The sequence below is a fragment of the Ursus maritimus genome, unplaced genomic scaffold, assembly GCF_017311325.1.
Source record: "Ursus maritimus isolate PB19 unplaced genomic scaffold, ASM1731132v1 scaffold_19, whole genome shotgun sequence".
Taxonomy (NCBI): Eukaryota; Metazoa; Chordata; class Mammalia; order Carnivora; family Ursidae; genus Ursus; species Ursus maritimus.
The window spans coordinates 40,484,130-40,511,714 of NW_024424341.1; the positions used below are offsets into that span (position 1 = coordinate 40,484,130).

Genomic DNA, 27,585 nt, shown 5'->3' on the forward strand with positions numbered 1-27,585 from the left:
TTTTTTTTTTTTTTTTAAGATTTTATTTATTTGACACAGAGAGAGAGAGAGTGAGCACAAGCAGGGGGAGCAGCAGGCAGAGGGAGAAGTAGGCTCCCCACTGAGCAAGGAGCCAGGACCCTGGGATCACGACCTGAGCTGAAGGCAGACACGCTTAACCAACTAGCCACCCAGGCAACCTGGACTTACAAGTTCTATGTGGTTTTGTTTCTTCCTTTCCTCTCTGACCTCAACTTCTTTCTGTCTCTTTGCTTCATTCACTGCACTCCAGCCACATATGCCTCCTTCCGCTTAAGCATGTTCGCCGGGGGATTTTCCAGTTCTTCCCTTTGCCTGAACACTTTCCCCCCAGACATCTAATTGACTGTCTTCCTCACCTTCTTCAGGCTTTTGCTCAAAAAGTCACCTCACTAGTCATTTCCCTTGGCCATCAAAATTGCAACCCCAATTCCCAGCACCCTTTCCAGCTTTCCTTTTGTCAGCAGCACCTACCAGCCTCTGACCGCCCCCCTCCCCCCATACATTTTATTTATCGCTTTGTATCCTCAACACCTGGAACACGACCCGGGATGTGGAAGGTGCTGAATAAATGAATGGACCAAGGAAGCAGGCCGGGGCATGGGGAGCTCGGCCTCTTCACCCCAGTCACTTCCAGGCATAGGCTGGCAGACCAAGTGGCTGACCTGTCGCAGGGAGAGACAAGGTAAGGCCCCATAGCAGCAGATGCTGTCAAGGTCGCCCGGAGGGCGCGGATAGCGGGAGGGGCGGGGCGAGGCGGGGAGCGGGGCGGGGCGGCGCTGCGCCTGCGCCATAAAGGCCGCTGCGCGTACCCGGTCTCCGCTAGCTGCGCGCCGCCCACCTCGTCTTCCTCCTGCAAGCTCGTCCGAGCCCGTGTACCCCAGTGCTCTCGCCATGGCCGCGCTCACCCAGAATCCGCAGTTCCAGAAGCTGCAGAAATGGTATCGCGAGCACGGCTCTGACCTCAACTTGCGCCGCCTTTTCGAGGGGGACAAGGAACGCTTCAGCCACTTCAGGTGCGCGCGCGGGGCCGCAGGCGGGGCGCGGACAGGCCGGAGCTGGATCAGGGCGCGCCGGGCGCGGTGCACCGGGTCAGGTGTGCGGGCCGGGGGTCGGGACGGCCGGGCCGGCGGTCCCCGGCGGTCCCCGGGGGTCCTCGACCGCCCCCGGCCTTGGATCGGGGCCCAGGCCTAGGCCTCAGTTCGTCCTTGACGCCTCCTTGAAGGAGGTTCTTTGGGGGCTCGCGGGCTCGCCGGTGGTCTCAGAACCCGAGCTGCTTAGTCATGAGAACCAGGCCCCTCCGCGGCTGCGTCTCTGCAGTGGCACGCATCTCTCTCTCCACCTCCTGTCGCCCCCCCCCACCCCTGCCCTCCCAGCCTCTGCCATTTGAGAAGGGACTCCTTCCGCAGTTGTGGGCAGGGGCCTTCGCTGACGCAGCAGGCGAGGAAAGGGCTGTCGCCTTCCCCCCGCTCCTGGCCCAGAACGGGTGGGGACATCCGCGGGGTGCGATCAGGGTGGGCAGGTCTGGGGGATTTGCAGGGAGCCGCGGAGGAAGGGGGGAGATGAGGGGACAGTGATTTCTGCGAAAGAGGCTCGGTGTGGAGACCTATGAACGATCAGAAAATGGAAAGGAGTCTGTTGGAGGAAATCTTGGGGGGCAGGAATCTCGGGGTGCTCCGGTGACTGGTGCAGGTGTGTTGGGCAGGGGAGGTCTGGGGCTCAGGACTGGAAGTCCCCATGGCCAGCCCTGCCTGCTGAGTCCTTCCGTGAGAGAGTCGCAGCGTGGAAGCTCTGGGAGGGAATGGTCGCTCCCTTGGCTGGGCAGGAGCGGTGCACCCAGCTGTTTGCCTTCGCTGGTCCAGCGGAGGAATGGCTTCTCAGGAAGGGTCGCCACCTCCCTTCTGCGAGAATGGCCGCTTTCACGGTGCGGCTGCTGCTGCTCAGCCTGGTGGGCAGACAGGTGACAGCGCCACTGTGCTGGGCAGCTGAGGCTTGTTGGGGTGTGGCTCAGGGAGGATGTTTTTTTCTGGATGCAGCTTTGGTCAGGGAATAGGCTGGGGAGAACTGGGGTGTGGTCATTGGCTTCTGCCATCCTTTTGCAGCTTGAACCTGAACACGAACCATGGGCATATTCTGGTGGATTACTCAAAGAACCTTGTGAACGACACTGTGATGCAGATGCTGGTGGACCTGGTAATGATCTGCTGTGGGGGGCTTGACCTGTGACCCACAGCTTGGCAAGCGAGCTGGGCTCCTGGGAGCCCCCAGGTCCTTGAGCAGCTTTATTCCCTTCCCTCGGTGGACCTGGGTCACTGCCTCTGTGCCGACATAGGGCTCTGAGCTCCTGCCCCCTGGCTCGGGTTCTGAGCAGCATCTCAGGGGACCCAGGGCAGACCCCTCACAGGCAGCGGGGGAGGGCACCAGGCTGCAGCCATCTGTCAGCCCCACTGGGGGCTCCATCAAGCCCAGAGCTTGGTGGCTTGGGCTCTTGTTGCCAGCGTGGATGGGATCAGGCCTTAGTATCTTCTCTTCTCAGGCCAAGTCCAGGGGTGTAGAGGCTGCCCGGGAGCACATGTTCAGCGGTGAGAAGATCAACTTCACAGAGGTGAGCTGGCCTGTGGACAGCAGATGCTGCATACCCTTCAGGGCCTCTTCCTTCCCTTTGGGGTTCATCTGACTGATAGCCTCACACTGTCTTCACCTTTCCTCTTAAGCAATGTTTTTGCTTAACGAGGGGCATGACAGCCTGTTTCTTTGCGCGGGTTGCAGGGCCCTGGGGTGCGTCTTCCCCGGGACTGGCCATCTCAATCTGGTGAGCGTGGAATGGCTGCCAGTGTCTGCCTAGGGAGAGCACGTCTCAGGCCTGCAGGGAGACGGCTCCTCACAGCATGCACCGAGAACGTAACTCTGGTCTATCTTTGCTGCAAGATTTGTTGGTGAAAAGAGGAATCTGAGGACAGAAGCTCAGCCTCCTCCGTGATAGGCGTCAGTAAGAAGCAGCGATAAGGCCAGGGCTTGGGGGCCCTGTTCCTGAATTGCAGTGGCAGCCTGGAGGCATAATAATCACTAAGTGATCGGAGTCTCTTCCTTACAGGGTTAGCATCCTCCTTTTACACTCCCGGAAGCTGAGGTTCGGAAGGCAAATCGCTTATCCAAGACCTCACATCTGTAAGAGACAGAGGTTTTAAACTCAACCTGTCTCGCGGCTGGGCTAGGCTGAGGGAGGCCGCAGTCAAGGGGGGCTTCCTGGAGGAGTGCATTTTCCTGTGGAATGGGGGACAGGAGTGAGGTTGGGCAGAGTGAGGGCAGAGTGGCATGAAGTTCTCCACCTTAGGGGCGCCTGGGTGGCTCAGGGCATGTTAAGCGTCTGCCTTCGGCTCAGGGCATGATCCCGGAGTCCTGGGATCAAGCCCCATATCGGGCTCCTCCGCTGGGAGTCTGCTTCTTCCCTCCCCCCCCCCACCTGTGTTCCCAATCTCACTGGCTGTCTCTCTCTCTCTGTTAAATAAAAAAAAAAACTAAAAAAAAAAAAAAAAAAAAAGACCTTTAAAAAGAAAAAAAGAAAAAAAGTCCTCCACCTTAAAGGGCCTCTCCCTGCTTTGGAGCCCAGTGACCACCCCTTTCCTGCCCACCTGGGGTCTTTAGACCTGTTTGCTTCAAGGACTCCTCCGCCAGCTTCAGCTTGATGGGACTGTTGCTCTCACGTGACAAGGCCAGCTTCTTGGCACCTGTCACAGGCTACAGTTCCATTTGGTTTCTGGCAGTTAGTGTGAGGGGGCTGCTTGGTGAGGGACGTTTGAGTTGTCTGCTTTGCTCCAAATCCAAGGGGCTGGGGGTACTTTTTAGAAGGTGCCGGCAAAGACACCCTGAAGTTTCAGGGAGGCGATGAGATCAGCTTTAATGAGCCCCGGTCCTCTGAAGCTGTTGATTGCTTGTGTCTGATCTGTATTGTCCCCATTTGTCCCCTAGTTGTCTGCCTTTGCTCATTCTGTTCCTCTTTCCCTGGCTTTTCATGCCCTGACCAGCTAGGGGCCCTCTCGGCTTGTCCTGGGCTTCTCCTGGTCTCCCTCCCCCTGTGACTGTCCGTAGACTGTGGTACTAACAGACCTCGGGGCCTGCACGTCCAGCAGAGAAAGGGCTGAGCCGACTCCTGGGCCATGTTGCACCGTGCCCTCACCGCCCCAGCCGGCGTGGCGGCCCTGGGGTGGGGGGTCTTCACGCACTGCCTGTCGTCCCCAGGATCGGGCAGTGCTGCACGTGGCCTTGCGGAACCGGTCAAACACACCCATTCTGGTGGATGGCAAGGATGTCATGCCAGAGGTCAACAGGGTCCTGGAGAAGATGAAGTCTTTCTGCCAGGTAGGCAGCGCGGCCCTGGACGTGCCCTTGGCCGTGTATGTGTGTGGGTCTGGGAGTCTGGGGGCCCTGATGGGCCGCCCCTCCACTCTGCTTGGAGAGGACCCACGGCCTCACCGCAGCCTGACATGGAGCTGATCTGCGGGATAGCCCCGTGTTCTGAGGGGATTCCCCTGCCCCTGTGGGGAGGGAACCTACCTGTGGGGGGCCACAGAGCAGCCTCCTGCTGAACTCCAGACACCTGTGGGCTTGTGGTGACAGTGTGGCCAGGGTGGAGATCTGAAAAGCGAGGGCCCCGAGGGGTGGGATGGTACAGGAGAGACTTGCTTTTTCTAATCTCTTTAGCGATATGCCCTCCTTTTCTAGGCTGGAACTAGATAAAATCAATGTTCTAACATTTGATTGGCCATACCCCCAGCCAGCTCTCCAGAGGCATCGTTTCCAACGTTCCTTCGAGATCTTCTGAGCTTCCTGTGCGTGTGCTCTGTGTGTATGTGTACGTCTGCCTCCTCCTCTTTGAAACACACGTGCACACACTTTCACACATGCGGGTTCATTTTTACCTACTCTTCAGCTTATTTGTACTTAAACTAAGTCAGAAATGTCCCTGGGTCTGTGTCGATGCTCATAACCACGCCCCCTTTTCCTGTGGGGGAGGGGGGTGTAGGGGTTGCCTCAAACCAGCTAGAGATTTCCCCACGTCAACCACTGTTACCTCAGTGTCTGTCCCAGGGGCGATTCTGCAAGGGTTAGTGGCCATCCTCAAGCCTGGGGTACAGGGCTGATGTGTGTGTATGTGTGTGTGCACATCATATGTATGGGCTATGCGTGCTCTGGGAGTGATAATCTGGGCTCTGGTCAGCTTGTCCCTGAGACCAGCGGCCCCTGTCTGTCGCTGGTCCAAGTCTGGTGGCTTTGGCTGAGAGCCACTTCAGACCTTGGATGGCAGGAGTGATGTGGCCATCAGTCCTGGAGGCCTGATAGCCAGGTGAGTGGGACTTCCTAGGGTGAGGAAAGGTTGGCATCCTGTTGGGAATCTGGATTCCAGAATGCCCCTTAACAGTGGTCGATACTTGTGATGGGCCTTGGGTGTAGGGATGGGCCTTTCCAGCCATTGGTGGCGAGTGGTGGAGCTGACAGGCGTCGGAAGCCCACTGCTGTGTTCGACGAGCCTGTGCGTGTTCAGGTCTGCTGCGGACAGCGTGGTCCTGGCTGTCTGGGAAGCTATTTCCAGGAAAGCCTTCCCTTACCACTGGCTGCGGGATACCTGACTCAGACGGACAGGGTACTTATAGCTCAGAAAATGCTGCTGAGTGGCAGCCATTGCACGTAAGGAACATTCCCCATGGATGTGCTCTTAGAAGTCCGCCAAGGTTGGGTTGAGGATGTTCACCATGATCTTGATTGTAGTGGCAAAAATCAGAAACAGTCTAAGCTTGGGGCTCCTGGCTGGCTCAGTTGGTGGAGCATGACTCTTGACCGCAGGGTCATGAGTTCGAGCCCTATGTCAGGTGTAGAGATTACTTAAACATAAAATCTTTAAAATTTTTTTATTAAAAAATTACATAAAGAACCCAAGCCCATTTATCAGAGGACTGATTAGTGAGCTCAGCGTGTGTTTGTGTATCGCAGTCCCAGGCACCATGCCATGAAGTTGAAAATGGAAGTTGCAGAACTGGCATGTGTCGTAAAACCCCATCCGGTCAAATAAAGGGTGTGTGTAATCATATTAAAGACCTACAATTTTCTTCTCCAGGATGCTTTATTGTAACAAAAGTTTAATGGTGAGGTTAAGGGTTGAGAAGCTGAGCAACTTTATTTCTGTACTGATGGAAAATTTCCCATGGCAACTGATTGCCTTATTTAAAAAAAAACAACAACAACCCCCAAAAAACCAAGTTGCTGGGTGTTACTGGTTTTGGGAAAGATATATATACTAGTTTTCTATTGATGTATAACAAATGGCTCCACAGCTTAGTGTCTGTAAACAACAGTCGACATTTCTGTGGATCAGGATTTGCGGTGGTGGTGCTGGCTGGTTGTAGACGAGATGTTGGCCAAGGGTAGCACTCCTCTGAAGGCTTGACGGATGGAGCCTGGAGGATCTGCTTCCAAGATGACTCACTCGCCATTAGTGCTGGCTTTTGGGAGGCTTCAGTTCCTTACCGTGTGCATCTTCTACAGGCTGAGTGTCCTCCTCACAAGACAGCTGACTTCCCCAAATGAGTGACCCAAGAGAGAGCAAGGCAGAGTGCCTCAAGGTCCTTTCTTACCTTGAGCTAGCATCAGAAATTATGTCTGTCATTTCCGTAATACCCTGTTGGTTGTATAGGTCACCTCTGATCAAAGTAGGAGGGGACAGCACAAGGACATGAATGTAATGCCAAGAGGTGAGGACCACTGGGACCCATCTGGCTGCATAGTCTGCCTTCAGGCTCCCAGTGGTTCATGTTCTTTCCACATGGAGAATGGCCTCCTCCTTCTCCTAACGCCGTATCCCATTACAGTATCAGCCAGAGGTCAAGAGCCTCATCATGTGAATTGGGTGCAGGTATAGTAGTTCCTGCGTTTCTTCTAATACAACGCAGACACTCTTCCTTTTGATTTGAAGACCTGAGAATTAAACAGTTTATTTACATGTCACACACCTAACGTACAATGGTGAGGTAGGCGTAGAGTAATTGATGTAGGAAAATTTCCTTTTCAAAAAGAGGGGGATCATTGGAGGCATACAGGAGTCCTTGGTCTGAACAATTCTGAAATCCAATAGGACATATGTTGGCAGTTGCTTGGTTAGGACTCAAGGCCTCGGAATCATTTCTCAAGGTTTTTGGCTTTGCCCTCCTTCATTCTTGTTACCTGCAAGGTATTTTGTGTTTGTACCTGTGCGGTTTTCCCAGCCTGCTGACTGCCTGTGGAAATGTGGGTATCCAAAGCCCTCGTTTCCTTTCATAATGTCTCTGTCCCTTCCAGTCCAAGCTGGTCGTGTTGCTGACAGTTCAGTGATCTTAACAGCTTTGTAGGTCTCCTATGAAGCTTACTGGGGGACGGAGGTTCGCTCCATCAGGCAAAAGCCATACCTACAGGTTTCTTCAGGACAAGGCCTTTTCTACCATTGTCTTTCGGAGCAGATTTTCTCAGAAGCCTTATCTTTGACCAAAATGTTTTCTGTGTTATCACCTTCGGTCTTTCGGAGGGAGGTCCAAACAAAAGAAGGTTTTACAGCCACACTCTCTGCTTCTCCTTCATACTGTGCTTTTTGTTACAGTGTCTTGCGTTTGATCTTTGCCAAGGAGCCATCTCTTAATTTTAGCATCTGTTGTTGCCTGCAGAAGCTGGGAATTCTAAACCCAACAATTCCGGGTTTGTTTGTTTGTTTGAAAGTTCTTTACTTTATTTCTCTTTTCTTGCATTTTATTGTAAGCACCAAGAAGCCAGGTGGTTCCTTTAACATGACTAATGGGTTATTGTATCCCAGTGGGTGCATAGGTCCTCCTTACTCAGCTTGGGGGTGCTGTACAGAGTTGTAAATGATAGGAGATGGGAATCGGTGGGGTCCATGTAGGGGCTGCCTGCATGTCTGATGGTCCTGTCCCTTGGCACAGACCAGTCCCGATAGTTGGCATTTCACACTTCTCGCTCTCTTATACGTTAGGTTCTGCTGAGAGTTCACCTTTGTTTTGTGAATTCTGAGAGGTGGGGGTGTCCCTCACTTTGCTGATGATGAAGAAGGGTCTAGCTGGGGGGTGAGTGTCGCAGGGAGCTCCCAGTGCGGTCTCAGGAGGCGCCTACGAGCACCTGGACGTTGGGCCTGAGGTACGAGGATGCTATTGAGCAGCAGTTTATACCTGGGGCTTTGGGCTGATTGCATCTCCCCTGCTCTGTGCCAGCGCGTCCGGAGCGGCGACTGGAAGGGGTACTCGGGCAAGCCCATCACAGACGTCATTAACATCGGCATTGGCGGCTCTGACCTGGTGAGGAGGATTCCCTGGGGATGGGGCAAGGGGGCCCACCCAGAGTCTTGGTTTTTCCAGGGTGAGACCTGGCTTCCCCACCTCTGTGGGCCCTGGAATCTTGTTTTCTGATGCTGCGGCTCCCCACAGGGACCCCTCATGGTGACCGAAGCCCTTAAGCCCTACTCTTCAGGAGGTCCCCGGGTCTGGTTTGTCTCCAATATCGACGGGACCCACATTGCCAAAACTCTGGCCACCCTGAACCCTGAGTCATCCCTGTTCATCATTGCCTCCAAGGTATGGGTCTTGGTCCTGGCCTGGCTCCCCAGCCCTGTGGGGGTGGTGGGGGTGGTGGAGGATGCCTTGCCACTGTCCCGGGCATTGGACCCTCCTGAGCGCACTGTGCTTTATGGATCGGGTCAGCACCGCCGCCCTCAGACTGTTCCTTGGCAGGCGGCAAACACAGTTTCCTGATGGAAGCCCAGACTAGTCAGAACCTTCATCTTAAAGCCACATCTGTTTGCTTTATGGGATCTGTGCCCAGCCTGGGACTGTTCTTGTCTTTCTGAGACCCCTGTGCTTAATGTCTGTGCCTTTCCGATCCCAGAGCCATGCCCAGATAACGTAAGGGTTTTGTCTGTTGTCATTTACCCTGTTTACTCACATCGGTGCACATAAAATATTAAGAATTCCATATGAATTCTGAGATCAGAGCCTAGCCTGGGCTGAAGGGAGCCCCAGGCATGGCCACAGCCCCTTTCCTGACAGATGCTCTGGCCTTTAACCTGTGGTGGAGGAGTGGGGTGTGGGGTGGGGGTTGTGGCTTTTACTAGGATTCCTTTTCCTCTGCCTATGAAGTTCTGGGATCCCAGGATGATGGCACTACTCCTTCCAGGACTTTGCCCCAGATACAGACACTTACTGTGGCTTTGTGGATAGGTGGGTAGGGGTTATGTGGGGTGACTGTCCCTGCTCGTGATCTCTGGGCACCTACATGGCCTCTGCTGCTGGGCCCTGGTTCCAGGCCACACTGAGCCTGAGCTGGAGACCGACTGCTGTACTTTCTGGCTTCAGACCTTTACCACCCAGGAGACCATCACGAATGCGGAGACAGCGAAGGAGTGGTTTCTCCTCTCGGCCAAGGATGTGAGTGCTGGCGTGGGCGGTGGGCACTGGGAAGGACAGGGTGGGCGGGCCCGTGCACCTGAGTGGCCAAGCCTAATGCCGTCGCCCTGTTTCTCCCTAAGTTGGCAGCGGGAGGCAGCCTCTCGTGGTGCCTGCTTTTTCCAGTTTAGACATTGGGCTTTGCCAGGCCCAGACAGGTCAGATGAGCTAGAACCTGCCCTAACTAGCTGAAGGCACTTCAAGGTCCCTTGGCCCAGGAGGGATCCTCTCTACCCATGGCCACACCCACTTTACAGGGGAGGGAACCTGGGCCTGTGAGGGCCTGTGAGGTAGGATGGGCCTCACTCCTCTATCCTCTTGACCTTGACATGGGGCTCCTCTTAACAGCCTCAGAGGCAAGGACTGGGAATAGCCAGTCCCTCCCAGGGCCTCGGTTTCTCCAGGGATGGGAGGCTTGCTGCCCTCGGGTGGCCCCTGGGATGGGTTTGGTGTAACCTGGCTCTGTCTCTTGTAGCCTTCTGCAGTTGCAAAGCACTTTGTTGCCCTGTCTACTAACACGGTAAGTGCCCATGTGGGCTCCCAGACTTCCTTCCCTGGGAGGGCCCAGGTCACGTCAAGGTCACAGCCAATGGGAATCCTCAAGTGAAGGTGTGGTTCACAGGTCTGGGGATCTTGGCTTGGCTGATGGGATGGAAGGCTGGGTTGCCTGTGGGTATGTGAGCTGCAAGCCATCCCTTTTGCATCCTCTCATCAAATCTCTGTAGCTCCAAAGGGATCTGGTTGGCTGCGTCCACCTCCCAGGCCTGACTGATGTCCAGAACACCACACACATGACCTCCTTTGGCCTCTGCCAGCCTGCCACGGGCCCTCTCCCCGCATGGGATGCATGGGGTGGGGGTGCATCCCATTTCTTACATAAGGAGGTTAAGCCCCAGTGAAGGATTTTTGCCGAGTGACTGCATGAGTCAGTGGTGCTGGGATGAGAATGCGGTCTCCTACCTGCCAGTTGTCCCAGTCCGCCTGGCCTGAGGCTGTGCGAGGTATGGGGTGGGGAGGGTGGAGCTGTGTGCCGGAAGTACCAAACCAGGTGAGCACTTGCCGTGTGGTGGGCTTTGTACGGGGCCGTGTCAGAGCTGGAACCACACTCAGATTGTCCTGAGCACCCCTTCCCACCACCTCCGCCCCTGTTGTCCGTCCCCCACCCCTGCCTCCAGTGCTGACCTGCCCATAGTGGGGAGACAGGAGACATCTTCAGGCTGGCTCACCACGGCACCACTGTCTTCCTGCTGGCAGAGCTCACTGGTCGGTAGAGCGCCTCCTCCTTTGGGACTGCATAAGGGTTTGCTAACCCTGTCTGCCCAGGGGACAGAGCACCCGTGGGGTGGGTCTGGTTATCTCCTCAAGGCTTCCAGGGACAGAGTCACCATCTCTGATACTGGAAGGGCTGGACAGGTATCCTGGCTGTGGGACACCTGGCCTGGGAGGTGGCCCCTGCTCTGCTCGGGTTCCAGCCCTGGGCTCAGTTTCCATGTGTCCTGGATGGGCCAGTCTCTGTACCCCGACAGGTCCAGGCAGCGGCTCTTACAGGGCAGTGTGTGGGGCCAGGCCCTTGCATGGGCTGGGCAGCTTCCCTCAGCCGGAGGGCTTCACAGGCACCGGGCCTCGGGTGTTGCTGGATGGGAGCTGGCCTCGTGTCCAGTTCTGGGGGTGGCTGCTGCCGGTTCCTGCCCTGGACTGACAGGCTGCTCTAGGCTCACCCCGTCCGTCCCCAGCTTGGACAGTGGGACACCGGGCACCCTGGAGCTCCTATTCTCATCTAGCTAATGTAGGTTTTCTTCCTTCTCTCTCTTTGCCCCTTCTTAGGCCAAAGTGAAGGAGTTTGGGATTGACCCACAAAACATGTTCGAGTTCTGGGATGTAAGTAAAGGCACTTCCTTGCGCTGGGTGAATTATGTGTCCGTGGTCAAGGCATGACCACCGTGACACAGATGAGGGGCCTGTGAGGTCAGGTCAACATTTATTGAGCACCTGCTGCATGCCTGGCTTTGGGAAGGGCTGAGAGGCCCTCAGGGAGGCTTGTGGGGCAGGAGCAGCCCCATTGGGATGAGGGCTCCACTTCCACCGGGGCGGGCTGAGCTTGCAGGGCCAGGCTAACACTCCCCTGGCTGTCTGCCAGCAGCACCCACTGGGGGGTAACTGGAGCCACCCCTACCCCCCCTCACTAAACTGAGGTTGTGAGTTATTCTCAGTGATGACCTTTCTCCGAACTTGCAGCCACAGTCCGTAAAGGCCACAGGGCAGGGTGAGGCAGGAGGTGTGACTGGGCAGGCCTGGTCAGGAGGTACAGGAACAGCTGGAAGGTAGCAGAGAGGAGGCGCCAGGCCTGGGGCCCGCCTGGGCCCTTGTCAGGCAGCTTGCAGAGCAGACTGTGCCTGAGAGGCCGAGCTGCGGGCTAACCTAGCAGCGGGGGTCACGGACTCCTCTCTGCCACAGCCACGGCTGGTGCCAGGCAGCGAGCGGGACCTTGCCTTGTGGCTGGCCTGCGCGTGGCCTGGGAGAAGGGCTCTGTCTGTGGGGTGCAGTGTGGGCGCTGTGAACGCAGGGGGCGCTGTGCTAACACGGGACTGTAGCAGGCGCTTCAAGGAGGGCATTGTCCAGTTGGGGGTTTTCCTAATGGGTCTGTTTCCAGGCCTTCAGACTGGAAGCTGTTTGCTGGGTGGCAGCATCCACAGATGGAATCTCCTTTGAAAAATCTAAAGGCCTTGGAGTCTGGGAGAACATTAAGCCCTAATGTCCTGAGGCATCTGTTGTGTGTCATGAGTTAACTTCTTTCTAGAATGGGACTAATTATGTACCATCCTTGTGAGAATTGAGAAGTCACTCAAATCATTTTCTGCATCCTGTGGCTCAGAGGAGGAACCCCGGTCGAGAGAGATCGGGCAGCTTCTAACAAACGTTGCATGTCTGATAAAGTAGGGGAGGCACCTGCTGCCTCTTCTCTGGGATCCGGAGCCTCAACAGGTGGTGGTCAGGGGCAAGAGGGTCTTCTGCTAGCCAAAGCCCTATGTGGGTTTTCACTGCCCATGACTGCCCAGCATGGAGAGGTGATGGGGCGGGGGGCGGCGGCTCAGGGCAAGGCCCAGGCCTCCCAGGTAAGGCCTGGGAATGACAGTTGGGCACACCAGTGTGGGGCCGGGGCCGGGTAGTGAGGCCTGAGTGGCCGAGGTGGGCACAGTGAAGGCCTCTTGGGCCGGGCCCGGCAAACCACATACACAGTGGCTGGAAGAGGGACCTGCCTGGGTCGCTAAGGGTGTATTATTGTTTTGAATCAAGAAGGTGACATCTGAGGAGCCAGGGACAGGTGAAATTTCTGAAGCTAGTATCTCTTAGGTGAGATGGAGGGTCAGGACAGGCATAGGGATATTGTGCTGGCTCTGAAGTAAGATCAGAAGAGGCCAGTCTGGTAGGGGGATGTGTAAGTGGTGGGGGCTCATCAGTTAGGGTCAGTTATGGGGTAGCTTCATGTCAGGATCAGGCAGAGATACGGTGGTACATTGTGGGGTTTCTCAGGGCTCAGCCGGAGTTAGCACACATTGGAGAGCTAACTTTGGCTGGTGGCGTCTAAAGAGGCACCAGGATAGGCACAGGTGAGTTCTGAGGAGGAGCCAGGACAAGTAAAGGTACTGATGAGGTCTGTGAATTCTGGGAGACACAGGTTATTTCAGGATGGTTCTGTCAAGTGAGGTCTGAGGAGCCAGAGTCACATACAGGTACTTTAACCTGGGTCTGTGAGTTGAAGTCCCTGGCATGGGACAGGTATATACATTGGGGTCTGTCCGACTGGTCCTGCAAAGTGAATATCAGGTAATGAGTGTCTGATCACTCAAATGAAGTGATAAAAACTCAGAATTAGGCAAACCTAGGTAAGTGCCCCGAGCCACATTAGCTACCTGGCTCTTGGCATCCTGACAGGTGTGATAAGCAGAGCTCGGGTTGCAGAGGCCTCTGAGGACCCGCAACCAGCCCAGGGTTCTGGCACTGGGTTCTGGCTGGGGTGGGGCTCAAGGGGCCCAGAGGAGTAAAAGGTAGGAATACACTGAGTTATAAAAGGTGAGGACTGGGGCGTGGGGGCAGGGGAAGAACAGACAGGAGCTATGTCGGTAAGGTGTAGTCCGAGAAGCTCGTGGTGGACAAAGGCCTAGAGAGCCACATCTATGGGGTGAGATGTCTAGGGCCAAGTCTCTCAGCACCAACAGGCTCTCACCAGTTTTCCCTCAGGCTGAGGTAAGCAGCCAGGAGCAGTCTGGCCTGAGGGAAGAGTCCGTTCGGGTTAGGTTTGTACAGTGGAGTCTGCCGGCGTGGGAGGACTGGAGAACCTCGTCCGTCTGAGGTCACAGGAGCTGAAAGCAGACAAGGTGTGTATGACTAGGTTTCTTAGGGAGGCCTCGGGGGCCAAGATGAGGCACGTATAGGAAGAAGTGGGTTACTCAGGTAAGGACACTGGAGCCGAAGACGGGCTGACGTCGCTGAGTCTGCCAAGTGAGGACTAGAAACCCAAGATCGGGTCCAGGTGAGAACTGTGCCCTCGGGTGGTACCTAGCGGTTCTGGTGATGCGCAGGTTGATGATCCTGGAGGTGGTCCTGGGTCGCCTGGGGAAAGACAGAAGCTGGAGTCAGGCAGAGGGATGGGGAACATCCCAGAGGCATGCATCCGGAAGGTGTATGAATTCTGGCTCTGGCTCAGATATGTAGAACAGGTCTGTCAGGTGGGGCTTGAGAGGGCAGGTGAGTTTCAAGTTTGTACTTTTGGGTCTCAAATAGGTAAGGTCTAAGTTGCTGAGGTCAGGCCCTGGTTTGTATTCTGAACCTGAGGAGCTGGGGCCAAGCATAGGTGGGTAGAGCTGAGTTTTTTGGGTAACATCTTTGAAGCCAAGGGTAAGCAGAGGTAGGTTGACCTGAAGAGCCACGGTTAGATTTATTCAACTCTGTCTTCCCACTGAGTTTAGGTATAGGTAGGTAGACCGGATCTGTCAGGTAAGGCCTAAGGAGGCCGTGTTAGGCTTATCTAGAAAGAACTCTATCTCTTAGGTGATCTCTGCAGTAATGAAGTGACAGTCGGGAGGATAGGGCTCAGTCTCTCAGGTGAGATCTCAGGAGCCAGGATTGAGTGTAAGTGACTAGATCTGGATCTTCTAAGTTAAGGTCAACGTAGGCAGATAGAATTGCACCTCTACCTATCTTGTAGCGTTGTCTTGCAAGGCTGACAAGTTGTGGTCAGATACAGATAATGTGGAATTGAGTTTCTCAGGTAAGGTCTACGAGGTCCGTATCTGGCATGGGTTTGTATCCTTGGGACTATCCATATGAGTTAAGCATGGGTGAGTACAGCAGGGTTTGTCAGGTAAGGTCTATGCTGCCAAGATGAGGGCAGGTTCACAATACTAGGTCTGTCCAGTGAGATCTAAAAAGTCACAGTTGAGTCCAGGTAAGAATCGAATGTCTTAGATGTAAGCAACTGAGAGGAGGTACAGGTAGGCAGAGCTCGCCCACTATGTACAGTGTCAGGAACCAGGAGCAAGCATGGGGAGATAGATCTGGCCTGCCAGGTGAGTTCTGAGGAGCCAGGGTCAAGCCCAGGTAGGCAGAACTGGCCCACCAGGTATGGTCTGAGGAGCCAGGGTCAAGCCCAGGTAGGTAAAACTGGCCCACCAGGTGAGGTCTGAAGAACCAGGATCAAGCACAGGTAGGTAGAGCTGGCCCACCAGGTGAGATCTGAGGAGGCAGGGTCAAGCACAGGTAGGTAGAGGTGGTCTGCCATGTAAGTCCTGAGGAGCGAGGGTCAAGCCCAGGTAGGCAGAACTGGCCCACCAGGTGAGGTCTGGGGAACCGGAATTAAGCATAGGTAGGTAGAACTGGACTGCCAGGTATCATATGAGGAGTCAAGATCAAGTATAGGTAGGTAGAATTAGCCTATCAGATAAAGTTTGAGGAATTGGAGTCAGGTCCAGGTAGGCTTGCTAGGTGAGGTCTGAGGGACCAGGGTCAAGCCCAGGTAGGTAGAGTTGGCCCTCCAGGTATGGTCTGAAGAAGAAAGGTCAAGCACAGGTAGGTAGAACTGGTCTGCCAGGTAAGGTCTGAGGAGCCAGGGTCAAGCACAGGTAGGTAGAACTGGCCCACCAGGTGAGGTCTGGGGAACCGGAATTAAGCATAGGTAGGTAGAACTGGACTGCCAGGTATCATATGAGGAGTCAAGATCAAGTATAGGTAGGTAGAATTAGCCTATCAGGTAACGTTTGAGGATTTGGAGTCAAGTCCAGGTAGGCTTGCTAGGTGAGGTCTGAGGAGCCAGCGTCAAGCACAGGTAGACAGGTAGGTAGAACTGGCCCACCAGGTATGGTCTGAGGAGGCAGGGTCAAGTACAGGTAGGTAGAATTAGCCTATCAGGTAACGTTTGAGGATTTGGAGTCAAGTCCAGGTAGGCTTGCTAGGTGAGGTCTGAAGAACCAGGGTCAAGCCCAGGTAGGTATAGCTGGCCCACCAGGTGAGGTCTGAAGAGCCAAGGTCAAGCCCAGGTAGGGTGAACTGGCCCGCCAGGTAAGGTCTGGGGAGCCAGGGTCAAACACAGGTAGGTAGAACTGGTCCACCAGGTATGGTCTGAGGAGCTAGGGTCAAGTACAGGTAGGTAGAATTAACCTATCAGGTAACGTTTGAGGAATTGGAGTCAAGTCCAGGTAGGCTTGCTAGGTGAGGTCTGAAGAACCAGGTTCAAGCCCAGGTAGGCAGAACTGGCCCACCAGGTGAGGTCTGAGAAACTGGGATCAAACACAGGTAGGTAAAACTGGCCCACCAGGTGAGGTCTGGGGAACCGGATCAAGCATAGGTAGGTAGAACTGGACTGCCAGGTATCATCTGAGGAGCCAAGGTCAAGTATAGGTAGGTAGAATTAGCCTATCAGATAAAGTTCGAGGAATTGGAGTCAAGTCCAGGTAGGCTTGCTAGGTGAGGTCTGAGGAGCCAGGGTCAAGCCCAGGTAGGTAGAGCTGGCCCTCCAGGTATGGTCTGAAGAAGCAAGGTCAAGCACAGGTAGGTAGAACTGGTCTGCCAGGTAAGGTCTGAGGAGCCAGAGTCAAGCACAGGTAGGTAGACCTGGCCCACCAGGTATGGTCTGAGGAGCCAGGGTCAAGCACAGGTAGGTAGACCTGGCCCTCCAGGTATGGTCTGAAGAAGCAAGGTCAAGCACAGGTAGGTAGAGCTGGTCTGCCAGGTAAGTTCTCAGGAGCCAGGGTCAAGCACAGGTAGGTAGAGCTGGTCTGCCAGGTAAGGTCTGAGGAGCCAGGGTCAAGCACAGGTAGGTAGAGCTGGTCTGCCAGGTAAGGTCTGAGGAGCCAGGGTCAAGCACAGGTAGGTAGAGCTGGTCTGCCAGGTAAGTTCTCAGGAGCCAGGGTCAAGCACAGGTAGGTAGAGCTGGTCTGCCAGGTAAGGTCTGAGGAGCCAGGGTCAAGCACAGGTAGGTAGAGCTGGTCTGCCAGGTAAGGTCTGAGGAGCCAGGGTCAAGCACAGGTAGGTAGAACTGGCCCGTCAGGTAAGGTCTGAGGAGCCAGGGTCAAGCACAGGTAGGTAGAACTGGCCCACCAGGTATGGTCTGAGGAGCCAGGGTCAAGCACAGGTAGGTAGAACTGGCCTGACAGGTAAGGTCTGAGGAGCCAGGGTCAAGCACAGGTAGGTAGAACTGGCCTGACAGGTAAGGTCTGAGGAGCCAGGGTCAAGCACAGGTAGGTAGAACTGGCCCACCAGGTATGGTCTGAGGAGCCAGGGTCAAGTCCAGGTAGGCTTGCTAGGTGAGGTCTGAAGAACCAGGGTCAAGCACAGGTAGGTAGAGCTGGCCCTCCAGATAAGGTTTGAAGAGCCAAGGTCAAGCCCAGGTAGGGAGAACTGTACTGCCAGGTATGATCTGAGGGGCCAATGTCGAGCATAGGTAGGTAGAACTTAGCCTATCAGGTGAAGTCTGAGGAAGTAGAGTCAAGCACAGGGAGGCAGATTTGGCTTGCCAGGTGAGGACTGAGGAGTCAGGGTCAAGCACAGGTAGGTAGGACTGGCTCACCAGTAAGGTTTGAAGAGCCAAGATCAAGCAGAGGTAGGTAGAAGTAACCTATCAGGTAAGTCTGAGGAACTGGAGTCATGCACAGGTAGGCAGATTGGCTTGCTGGGTGAGCTGTGAGGAGCCAGGGTCAAGCACAGGTAGGCAGATCTGACTTGTCAAGCAAGGTCTGAGAAGCCAGGGTCAAGCACAGGTAGGTAGAACTGGACCGCTGGGTATGGTCTGAGGAGCCAAGGTCGAGCATAGGTAGGTTGAACCAACCGGTCAGGTGAAGCCTGAGGAACTGGGGTCAAGCACAGGTAGGCAGAGCTGGCCCACTGGGTACAGTAGGAGGAGCCCAGGACATACATACAGGGTGGGTAGAGCTGCCTTACTAGCCGCAGTGTAAGGACTTGGGCACGTAAGGTAGACAGATCTGGCCTGCCAGGCATGGTCTCCGGACCCAGGGTCGTGCACTATAGGCAGAACTGGCCCACTAGATATGGTCCGAGGAGTCAGGGTAGCACAGGTTGGCAGAACTGGCCTGCTAGGTGCAGTATAAGGAGCCACGGTCCAGTGTAGCTCAGTAGAACCGGCCCAGCAGCTGCAGTGTAAGGAGCCACAGGCATGTAAGGTTGGCTGAACCGCCCTGCCAGGGATGGTCTCCGGACCCAGAGTCGAGCACAGGTCAGTGGAGCTGGCCTGACAGATGTGGTCTGAGGAGCCAGGGTCAGAGGCAGGAAGGCAAAGCCTGTCTACCAAGTGTAATGTCTTGAGGAGGCCCGAAGAGTTGGGGTTGAACTGAGGAACTAAGGTCCAGCATTGATAGAGCCGGCCTGCCAGGTGTGGCCTGAGGAGGTCAGTGAGGTAGGTAGATTGACTTTCTGGTGTTGGATTCAGGCAAGGGTCCGTATCCTTGGGTTTTTGTGGTGAGGCCTGAAGAAGGAAGGCGAAGCTTGGGTGGGTGGAGTGGCCACAGGTGAGTCCCGCAGCTCTGGGGTCTTAAGGTAAACAGACCACCTTGGGGCTCAGAGGAGGTCTGCAAGCCCTCAGTTAGACGTGAGCAGGTGGACGTGGCTCTTTCAAGCAAAGGCTTTGGAGCCAGAGATACCTGCCTGGGGCTTGTTGGTGACGTCTTTGGAACATGGTTCTGGCTCAGGTGTGCTGACCCAGGTCTTAGAGTTAGAGGGGAGGCTTGGAGAGCATGGGTTAGTCACAGGGAGGGAGAACCACATCTTGCAGGGGTGGGTGGGGCGGTCTCTAGAGCACAGGTCTGCAGAGAGATTTGTGTCCTGTGAGCTGAGGCTCATCAGTGAGGCGTTGGTGCCGGGTCACGCAGCGGTGGTTAGCGTTGGCTCTGGCTGCAAGATGCGAAGAGCCATGTCAGACAAGGATAGAGAGCTGGGTTTTTCAAGTTAGGCCTGGAGGCGTTCAGGTCAGGCCTGTTTAGACAGAGCTGGGTCTCTCAGGAAGGCGTGAGGAGTCTGAGTTAGGCTTGGGAAGGTGGGCCTGGGTCTGTCGGTTGAGATGTGAAGAGTCAGGGTCCGGCACAGACAGATGTAGAGCCGGCGCGTCTGCACAGCTGTGTGGGGCCTGGCTCCGCAGGGGTCTGACCCTGTGGTGTGAGTCCTGGAGGAGGACCTGGGTAGGCAGAAGTGAGCTCGCGGGCAAAGCCATTGCTTCCGTCCATCTGTGTTGGCTTTGTCATGAGTCCATGGACAGAGGTCTATCAATGTGATCTTCGGTGGGTTCTTGTCCTCTGGATTCAGGGACAAGTTGGCGTCCCTGGGCTTGTTAGGTGAAATGAGTAGGCATGATCTAGCCCAGGAACGCATAACCGGTGTGGCTGGTGAGGCCTGAGAATGTGGGTCAGGTGCAGGTGGGGCCCTCGGTGGTAGGATCAGGCATGGGCTCTCCTCACAGGAAAGCCAGAGTCATCATAGGTATATGTCCCTACGGTTGGCCTGGGGAGGTCTCGGGAACCCTTAGGATCACGTAGGACAGATAGAATGCCTTGAACCAGAACTCCTGTTCTCAGTACCCTGGTCAGGCATGATGGGCAGAGCTCATGGTATTGCAGAGGCCCGAGGATCTATAGCCAGGCCAAGGTGTGGTCTGATGGGCATAGGGGCTGAGTTACTCACATGGGAAAAAAGTAGATTATAAGTGGTTAGATAAAGTGAGGGGCTGGGGGCTGGGACAGGGGAGGCACAGAATGCCAAACCAATGAGGAACTACCTCTGTGAGGTGCGATCTGAAAGGGCCACTGCAGGTAAAGTGAGTTCTCGAGATCGTGTCTGTAGGTGGAGGTCAGACGCTGGCATTGCTGGGCTCCCAAAAGTGAGGTGTAATGACCCGGGACAGCCAAAATCAGCAGCTTGGCCGTGCAGTTTCTAGAATTGAGTCTGTTCAGTGAGATCTGGGAGCCTGTGTCAGGCGTAGTGTGGCTCCTGGGACTGTGTCTGTCTGGTAAGGTTCTCCCAGACCTGGACTCTTTCCAGGTGAAGGGCTCCAACCATTCATCTCATTACCCAAGCCAGAAACCTCTGGGTCACACTTGATTCTCTCTTCTTTTCAATTCATCCTGTTTGATTGAAGCTCCTGAATGAGCCCTCTGCCTTCCCCATCCAGGGTCGAGTCGTGTTCCTGATGACCACTGGGGCTCCCTGCTTCATCCTCCGGCATTGCCTCTCAGCTTCTACCCTCCAGCTCCCACGCCTTCCTTCATCTAGACTGTGCTGTGGTTCCTCTTGCCCAGCCTGTCTCAGTGGGCTTCCAGTAGAGAATTAAGCCCTCATACCCCAAGGCTTCCAGGAGATGTCATGAATTAGCATTTCTTCCTTGCTTCTAGGAGGGTATTAGCCTTGGACCATCCTTGGGAGAGTTGAGAAGTGAAGACATTGAAAGTGTTTTCTGTGGGGCTTAATTCTCTCAGTTGAGAAAGGCTGTTCTTGCCACAGGACCTTCGCATATGCTGTACTGGCTGCTGGAATGCTTCTCCCCCCTCAGTGCTTTCCTGGGTAATGCCTGGTCATTCTTTAGATCCAAGCTTAAGCACTCCTCAGATTCCTTTTACAATTGATTTCATTGCTGTATTTCCATTCTCCCAAGCACTTGTATTTCATTTCACATTTTTTGGCATGATTATTACATCTCTGGGGAGCCCCCCTGGGCTGCTTCTGTTGAATATGGTAGGTGCTCCATAAAAAGCTGTTAGGAAGATGTGAATGGATGTCTGAGGATTTAAGTGATACAGAGTGGAGTCTGCAAGTGTGACTAGGTAGGTCTTGGGGCTGAGGCTGAGAAGATCTTTCAGGTATGAGCCCTGGGCCTGGCACTGTCCCGGGAGGCACTGGGTCTGTCTGGTGCAGGCCAAACCCAGGTTTATTGGTATCTGAGGAGGCCGGGCTGAGACCCAGATAGAAGGTACTGTATCTTTCCTTGTATGAGGAATAGGACCTCATACCTGTGCCAGCAGATTCTGACCTGTTACCGGCCAGGTAGGTGGGCTAGTCACAAGTACAAGATGCTGGGGCTGTCAGTGTTTAGAGAGTCTGGATATAGATATGAGGTACTAGGTCTGTCAGTGACTGAGGAGGTGGGTCCTGGCACAAGTAGGAGGCATCGGTTCTGTCATTGTCCCATGAGGCACAACCAAACACAGGTATGAGGTACTGGCTCTGTCAGTATTTGAAGACACTTTGGCACAGGTATGAAGCACTGGATCTCTCAGTGTCTGAGGGGGCTGGACCTGGCAAGGTATGAGATGCTGGTCTGCTGGTGTCTGAGGAAGTGGGGCCTGGTACCAGGTAGGAAGCACTGGGTCTGTTTCTAAGGAAACTGGTCCTGGCACAGGTATGAGGCACTGGGTCTCTGTCTGAGGAAACAGCCTGGTACCAGGTATGAGGCTCTGGGTCTATCTGTGTCTGAGGAGGCCAGGTCTGGCACAGGTATGAGTCAGTGGGTCTGTTGGTGTCTGAGGAAATGGTGCCTGGCACAGGTATAAGGCACTGGGTCTGTCTGAGGAGGAGGCCAGGCCTGGTGCAGGTATGAGGTGCTGGGTCTGTGTGTCTGTCAGAGGAGGAGCCTGGGCCTGGCACAGGTATGAGACCCTGGGTCAGTCTGTCTGTCAGAGGAGGGGCCTGGGCATGGCACAGGTATGAGGCATTGGGTCTGTGTGTCTGAGGTGGATCCTGGGCCTGGCACAGGTATGAGGCCCTGGGTCTGTCTGTCTGTCAGAGGAGGAGCCTGGGCCTGGCACAGGTATGAGGCACTGGGTCTGTGTGTCTGAGGGGGAGGTGGGGTCTGGCACAGATATGAGGCGCTGGGTCTTTGTGTGAGGAGGAGGTGGGGTCTGGCGCAGGTATGAGGCGCTGGGTCTGTCCGTCTGTCAGAGGCGGAGCCTGGGCCTGGCACAGGTATGAGGCGCTGGGTCTGTCTGTCTGTCAGAGGAGGAGCCTGGGCCTGGCACAGGTATGAGGCACTGGGTCTGTGTGTCTGAGGTGGATCCGGGGCCTAGCACACGTATGAGGCCCTGGGTCGGTCGGTCTGTCAGAGGAGGAGCTTGGGCCTGGCACAGGTATGAGGCGCTGGGTCTGTGTGTCTGAGGGGGAGGTGGGGTTTGGCACAGGTATGAGGCGCTGGGTCGGTCTGTCTGTCAGAGGAGGAGCCTGGGCCTGGCACAGGTATGAGGCACTGGGTCTGTGTGTGAGGAGGAGGTGGGGTCTGGCACAGGTATGAGGCGCTGGGTCTGTCTGTCTGTCAGAGGCGGAGCCTGGGCCTGGCGTGGGTATGAGGCACTGAGTCTGTCTGTCTGTCAGAGGAGGAGCCTGGGCTTGGCACAGGTATGAGGCCCTGGGTCTGTCTGTCTGTCAGAGGAGGAGCCTGGGCCTGGCACAGGTACGAGGCACTGGGTCTGTGTGTCTGAGGAGAAGGTGGGGTCTGGCGCAGGTATGAGGCGCTGGGTCTGTCTGTCTGTCTGAGGAGGAGCCTGGGTCTGGCACAGGTATGAGGCACTGGGTCTGTGTGTCTGAGGAGGAGGTGGGGTCTGGCGCAGGTATGAGGTACTGGGTCTGTCTGTCTGTCTGTCAGAGGCGGAGCCTGGGCCTGTTGTGGGTATGAGGCTCTGGGTCTGTCTGTGTGAGGAGGAGGCCGGGCCTGGTGCAAGTATGACGCACTGGGTCTGTCTGTGTCTGAGGAGACAGGGCCAGCCATGGTAAGGTCTTCAGTTGAGTCTTGTGGTTCTGATCAGTCTCATGTAGTCTTCCCTGTTGGTCAGCACAGAGTTGCCAGCGCCTGGCCTGCTGTCTTGCTTCCCAGAGGTGGGTTGGGCCCAGGCCCTCCATGCTGCTCCTGTGGAAGAACATTGCTCTCGGGGCAAATTTTGTGGCAGGAGGGAGGGGGGCGGGGTGTGCCAACCCTTCTTCAGCACGTTTTCCTGTCTCTCCTAGTGGGTAGGAGGACGCTACTCGCTGTGGTCAGCCATTGGACTCTCCATTGCACTGCATGTGGGTGAGTGTGTGTTTTAGTTGTGGGAGACCATGTTGTAGTCTGCGGTCAGGGGTGGGGGTCGCATGTCCCTGAACACCTTTCTGACCCCACAGGCCGTTGGCCTCTGCCCCCTTGGCTGGAACATTTCTTTCTGGTCAGGAGGGCAGGCCTGACTTTTCTCTGGGATTTGCAGGTTGGCCTTTCTCTCTACCCCTCACAACTGCCGTCCTGTTGTTTCCCATGGAAGGTGAAGTTAGATCGGCCTTTGCGCTCAAGGCTGACTCTGGTTAGAGAGGCTTTCTGTGGGCCCAAGTCTTCCCAGGTCCTGTTTCTTCTGGCTGCACATCAGCTTTTCCTTGGTTCCAGAAGAAGCTGTGTCCACTGCCACGAGGGCACTGGACATGACCATTTCTGTTGACGCTGCTTTTGTGTCGCAGGATTTGACAACTTTGAGCAGCTGCTCTCAGGGGCTCACTGGATGGTAAGTGCTGAGGCTTGTGTTCTCTGTCAGAGACATTTGGTTGGTCCAGCTCCCATCTTCCTTCCCTCCTGGGCAGCTGCTCAGCTCCCACCCACCCTGCTCTCGTTTCAGGACCAGCACTTCCGTACGACACCCCTGGAGAAGAATGTCCCTGTCCTGCTGGCTCTGCTGGGTATCTGGTACATCAACTGCTTTGGGTGTGAGACGCAGGCCATGCTGCCCTATGACCAGTATCTGCACCGCTTTGCTGCCTACTTCCAGCAGGTAGGCCAGGCCAGAACTTGGGGTCAGCCTGTGGGGGGCCTGGGAGGCCCAGGGGCCCAGGTTCCTGCCCCTCTAGTGGCTTTTTCCCCCAACTGCCCTTGGGCACAGCCAAGGCCTACTTGTGTTCCAGTCTCAGGGTGAATCTCTGTTACCAGGGTCCATTTGGTGCGTGTTAGCTGAGTTTGACCACCATGGGAGGGCATGACTAGTTATCGTGGTGGCCAGTCAGACCCTCAGGGCATGTGTCTTCCCTGGGTCATTTCTTCCTTGGCCATCACCCTGTGTGCCTGCCAGAGGGTGGGGCCACCAGCTGGGACCCCTCTGGCTTGTACTGCCTTTGTCCCTCCAGGAAAGCAAGTTCACACCCAGTCTGTGGTGCCCCTTTGGGCTGTTCACGCCCCTCTGCACCCCCGCAGATCTCCCAGAACCCCTGGGGACCAAGCAGCCCTTCTCGAGTCCCGATTCTATTCCATGCAGCCCTTCCACATCTGTCCCTGGTTTGTTCAGCATGATCCTAGTTTTTGGCCTGCAGCCCTTGGGCAGGCACAGTCGACTTTCACCAACACCTGAAGCTGATTAAAGAAGGGGCCAGGGCTCCCCCACAGCCCAGCATCTGGTTGAGGTGACAGACCTCAAAGGTTGTACCAGCCCTGGACCCCAGCCAGCCTTTCTGTTAAGACGTCAGTTAAAGAGGGGCACCTGGCTGGCTCGGTCAGAAGAGCACAGGACTCTTGATCTTGGGGCCATGAGTTCGAACCCCATGTGGGGTGTAGAGATTACTTAAATAAATAAACTTTTAAAAAAAAGGTATCAGTTAAAGATACTGTGACTGATTTCTGCTCTTACAGAGGTCCTCCTCAGACCTCCATACCCACCTTCTCCTGGTCGTGGGTCCTTCCTGCAGTGGTCTAAGCCAGAAAGCTAAGAGCCTGTGTCCTCACAGGTGAGGGGAGATACAGGGGTCCTGCCTGTGGACACCACACAGGGCAGGGCAGGTACGCGTGGTGCATCCCAGGCAGGATCTAGGCACAGTGCATGAAGAAAAGCAAGGCTTGCAGCTAGAGGGCTGGGTCTCTGTCCCTGCTCCAGGGTGACATGGAGTCCAACGGGAAGTATATCACCAAGTCCGGCACTCGCGTGGACCACCAGACGGGCCCCATTGTGTGGGGGGAGCCAGGGACCAATGGCCAGCATGCCTTCTACCAGCTCATCCACCAAGGTAGGGGCCCTCTGGCCTGGGCGGGGGCTGCTGTGGACGTGGAGGGCCCACCAGCAGAGACTTCTCCCTCGGGTGGCTCCCGTGGGCTGGGGTAGGTGCTTGGCTGACCACTGTGCTCTTTGCAGGCACCAAGATGATACCTTGTGACTTCCTCATCCCAGTCCAGACCCAGCACCCGATAAGGAAGGGTTTGCATCACAAGGTAAGGGCCCTGACCAGCCTCTCCTCACACTTTCTCAGGTTCACTTTACGCCCAGGCTACTTAAGAGCTGATGCATTAGTGGGCACTTATGCCAGTTTTCTATTCCTGCCGTAATAAATTACACAAACTTAGTGGCTTAAAACAACACCCGATTTTTATCTCAGTTCTGTGGGTCTAAAGTCCAGCAGGCTCCACTGGGTGTCTGCTCAGGGTAGGACCAAGGTCCAATTTCCTTGACGGCAGCTGGGGGTCATTCTCAGCTTCAAGAAGCCACCTTGGCCTGTGGTGCTGTCCATCTCAGAGCCAGCAGTGGTGGGTTGAGTCCCGCTCCAGCCTCAGTTCTGTCCTGCCCCTTGCGTTGCATCTCTCTGACACAGTTGTCTTGACTTCCACTTCTGAGGGCCTATGTGATTCCGTTAGGCCCACCTATCCCTGTCTCAAGGTCTGTTACCTTCATTCCATCTGTAAGATGCCTTTTGCCATGTAATGTAACCCACAGAGGTGTAACAGCAGGGAGGGGGCAAAGGTCATGGAGCCAAACTCGTGCTTACCACAGCAGCACACGAGACGATAAGATAGATATTGCTGGGGTGCCTGGGTGGCTCAGTCAGTTGAGCATCTGACTCTTGGTTTTGGCTTGGGTCATGATCTCAGGGTCGTGAGATGGAGCCCTGAGTCAGGCTCCGCACTCAGCGGGGAGTCTTTTTGGTATTCTCTGTCTCTGTCTCTCTCTCTCAAATAAATAAATAAATCTTAAAAAAAAAAAAAGAAAAAGAAAAAGGTAGATATTGCTAAGTTCCTAGCAGGGTCTTTGGCAAGTCATGCGTATCCATCCCTTCAAGGGCAGTTACTGTTGTCACGTACTTTGCTGTGTCGTCAGATGCGCCCTGCAGTCCCCCTCTCGCTCCACCTGAACTCTACATTAGGGGCTGGCAGCCTGACGTAGGTTGGGACTAGCTCCACCAGGGATGTGCCGGGCAGTCTTGCCCCTCTGCGTGAAGCTCACACAGGACTTCCAAGTGGAACTGGGTGTCTCTCTTGTCAGATCCTCCTGGCCAACTTTTTGGCCCAGACTGAGGCCCTGATGAAGGGGAAGTCGAAAGAGGAGGCCCGCAAGGAGCTGCAGGCCGCGGGGAAGAGTCCAGAGGCCTTGGAGAAGCTGTTGCCACACAAGGTCAGCACTTCTCCTGAAGGGGGCTTTGGCTGGCATCCTGGAGTTGGAAGGATAAAATTGTGGGGTCAGGGTAGGGATTCATGAGTGCCTGGCTTGTCCTACCCAGTAGGAGGGACTGTCCTTACAGATAGGCATATCCCAGCTTTTGGGGGTAGGGTGCACATCCGTTCTGGGGATTTAGGGGTTATAACTAACTAGGGGACATTCCTGGGTGTTTTCTAAAGGTCTTTGAAGGAAATCGCCCAACCAACTCTATTGTGTTCACCAAGCTCACGCCATTCATTCTGGGAGCCTTGATTGGTGAGTGAGCAGGGAAGGACCTGGCCTGGGGTAGGTTGGATTGGGCCGGTAAAGCCCTAATGTGCCCCATCTGCCACCTCTGCAGCCATGTATGAACACAAGATCTTCGTTCAGGGTGTCATCTGGGACATCAACAGCTTTGACCAGTGGGGGTGAGTTGCTCCTTCTCCTGGGAAGGGTGGAGAATGCCTGTGGGTTGGCTTGTGGATTTCACTCGCGGTGCTGGAACTTCCTCTTACCATTCTTTCTCCTTGTCCTGGCAGGGTGGAGCTGGGAAAGCAGCTGGCCAAGAAAATCGAGCCTGAGCTTGACGGCAGTAGCCCAGTGACCTCTCACGACTCTTCCACCAATGGGCTAATCAACTTCATCAAGCAGGAGCGTGAGGCCAGAAGCCAATAAACTCATGCCCGGCTGCAGTCCCTGTTGTGACTGGTCCTTCTTGTCCCTCCTCACCAGAGATGCACTGCACAGCCCTTCCCAGAGCCGCCTCTGGTTGCGGGCTTGGAGCACAAGCCCTTTGGGGGAAGCTGGTCTGGAATTGCCACCCCTGCCCTTCCCTGTCCGCATGCCTTCTGTTTTACGATTGGCTGAAGGGTTTCAGTGCAGCTGATTTTCCTGACCATGTTCACTTTGTTCGTGTACTGGATAGAAAAATAAAGATGCCACAAAGGAGGGTGTAGGCTGAGCCTCTTCTCGTCTCCAGAAGTGGTGCTGTACACAGGAGTTAGGTGCCCAGTAGGAGTGATGTGCCTTGCCTGGTTGAGGCTTGACTGTAAGTGGTGAGTAGGTCCAGAGTGGAGGACGGTCCCTTGAGAAGAGAGTGGAGGGGGATGGGGCACAATCAAAGTCATAGGGGCAGCTTGGCTTCTGTAAGCAAATCCTCTCTCCTTTGTTCACGCCTCGCCTCCGTGACTTTGGAGGAATTG

At 55.3% G+C, this 27,585-nt stretch overlaps 1 protein-coding gene across 2 annotated transcripts; it reads left to right on the top strand.

Moving 5' to 3' along the window:
* The first annotated feature begins 831 nt into the window (after positions 1-831).
* On the top strand, positions 832-27,332 carry GPI (glucose-6-phosphate isomerase). Of its 2 annotated transcripts, none has more exons than XM_040633723.1 (18): positions 832-1,034; positions 2,121-2,211; positions 2,555-2,623; positions 4,258-4,377; positions 8,265-8,348; positions 8,478-8,624; positions 9,402-9,473; positions 9,967-10,011; positions 11,316-11,369; positions 22,980-23,040; positions 23,457-23,500; positions 23,612-23,764; positions 24,854-24,983; positions 25,109-25,185; positions 26,231-26,359; positions 26,584-26,659; positions 26,745-26,811; positions 26,923-27,332. In XM_040633723.1, the coding sequence occupies exons 1-18, from the start codon at positions 913-915 to the stop codon at positions 27,056-27,058; spliced, it is 1,677 nt and encodes a 558-aa protein (XP_040489657.1). In that variant the 5' UTR covers positions 832-912; the 3' UTR covers positions 27,059-27,332. The 2 variants fall into 2 exon arrangements, with proteins under 2 accessions (XP_040489657.1, XP_040489656.1); XM_040633722.1 differs by lacking the exon at positions 832-1,034 and adding an exon at positions 1,287-1,504.
* The last annotated feature ends 253 nt before the right edge of the window (positions 27,333-27,585 follow it).

What these genes read in the sequence shown, in the direction of transcription:
- GPI (XM_040633722.1), top strand. Translation starts at nt 1,302, where the DNA reads ATGAGAACCAGGCCCCTCCGCGGCTGCGTCTCTGCAGTGGCACGCATC. An exon ending in TGCAGATGCTGGTGGACCTG is followed by an intron (nt 2,212 to 2,554) that starts GTAATGATCTGC and finishes TTCTCTTCTCAG; the next exon opens with GCCAAGTCCAGGGGTGTAGA. An exon ending in ACATGTTCGAGTTCTGGGAT is followed by an intron (nt 11,370 to 22,979) that starts GTAAGTAAAGGC and finishes TGTCTCTCCTAG; the next exon opens with TGGGTAGGAGGACGCTACTC.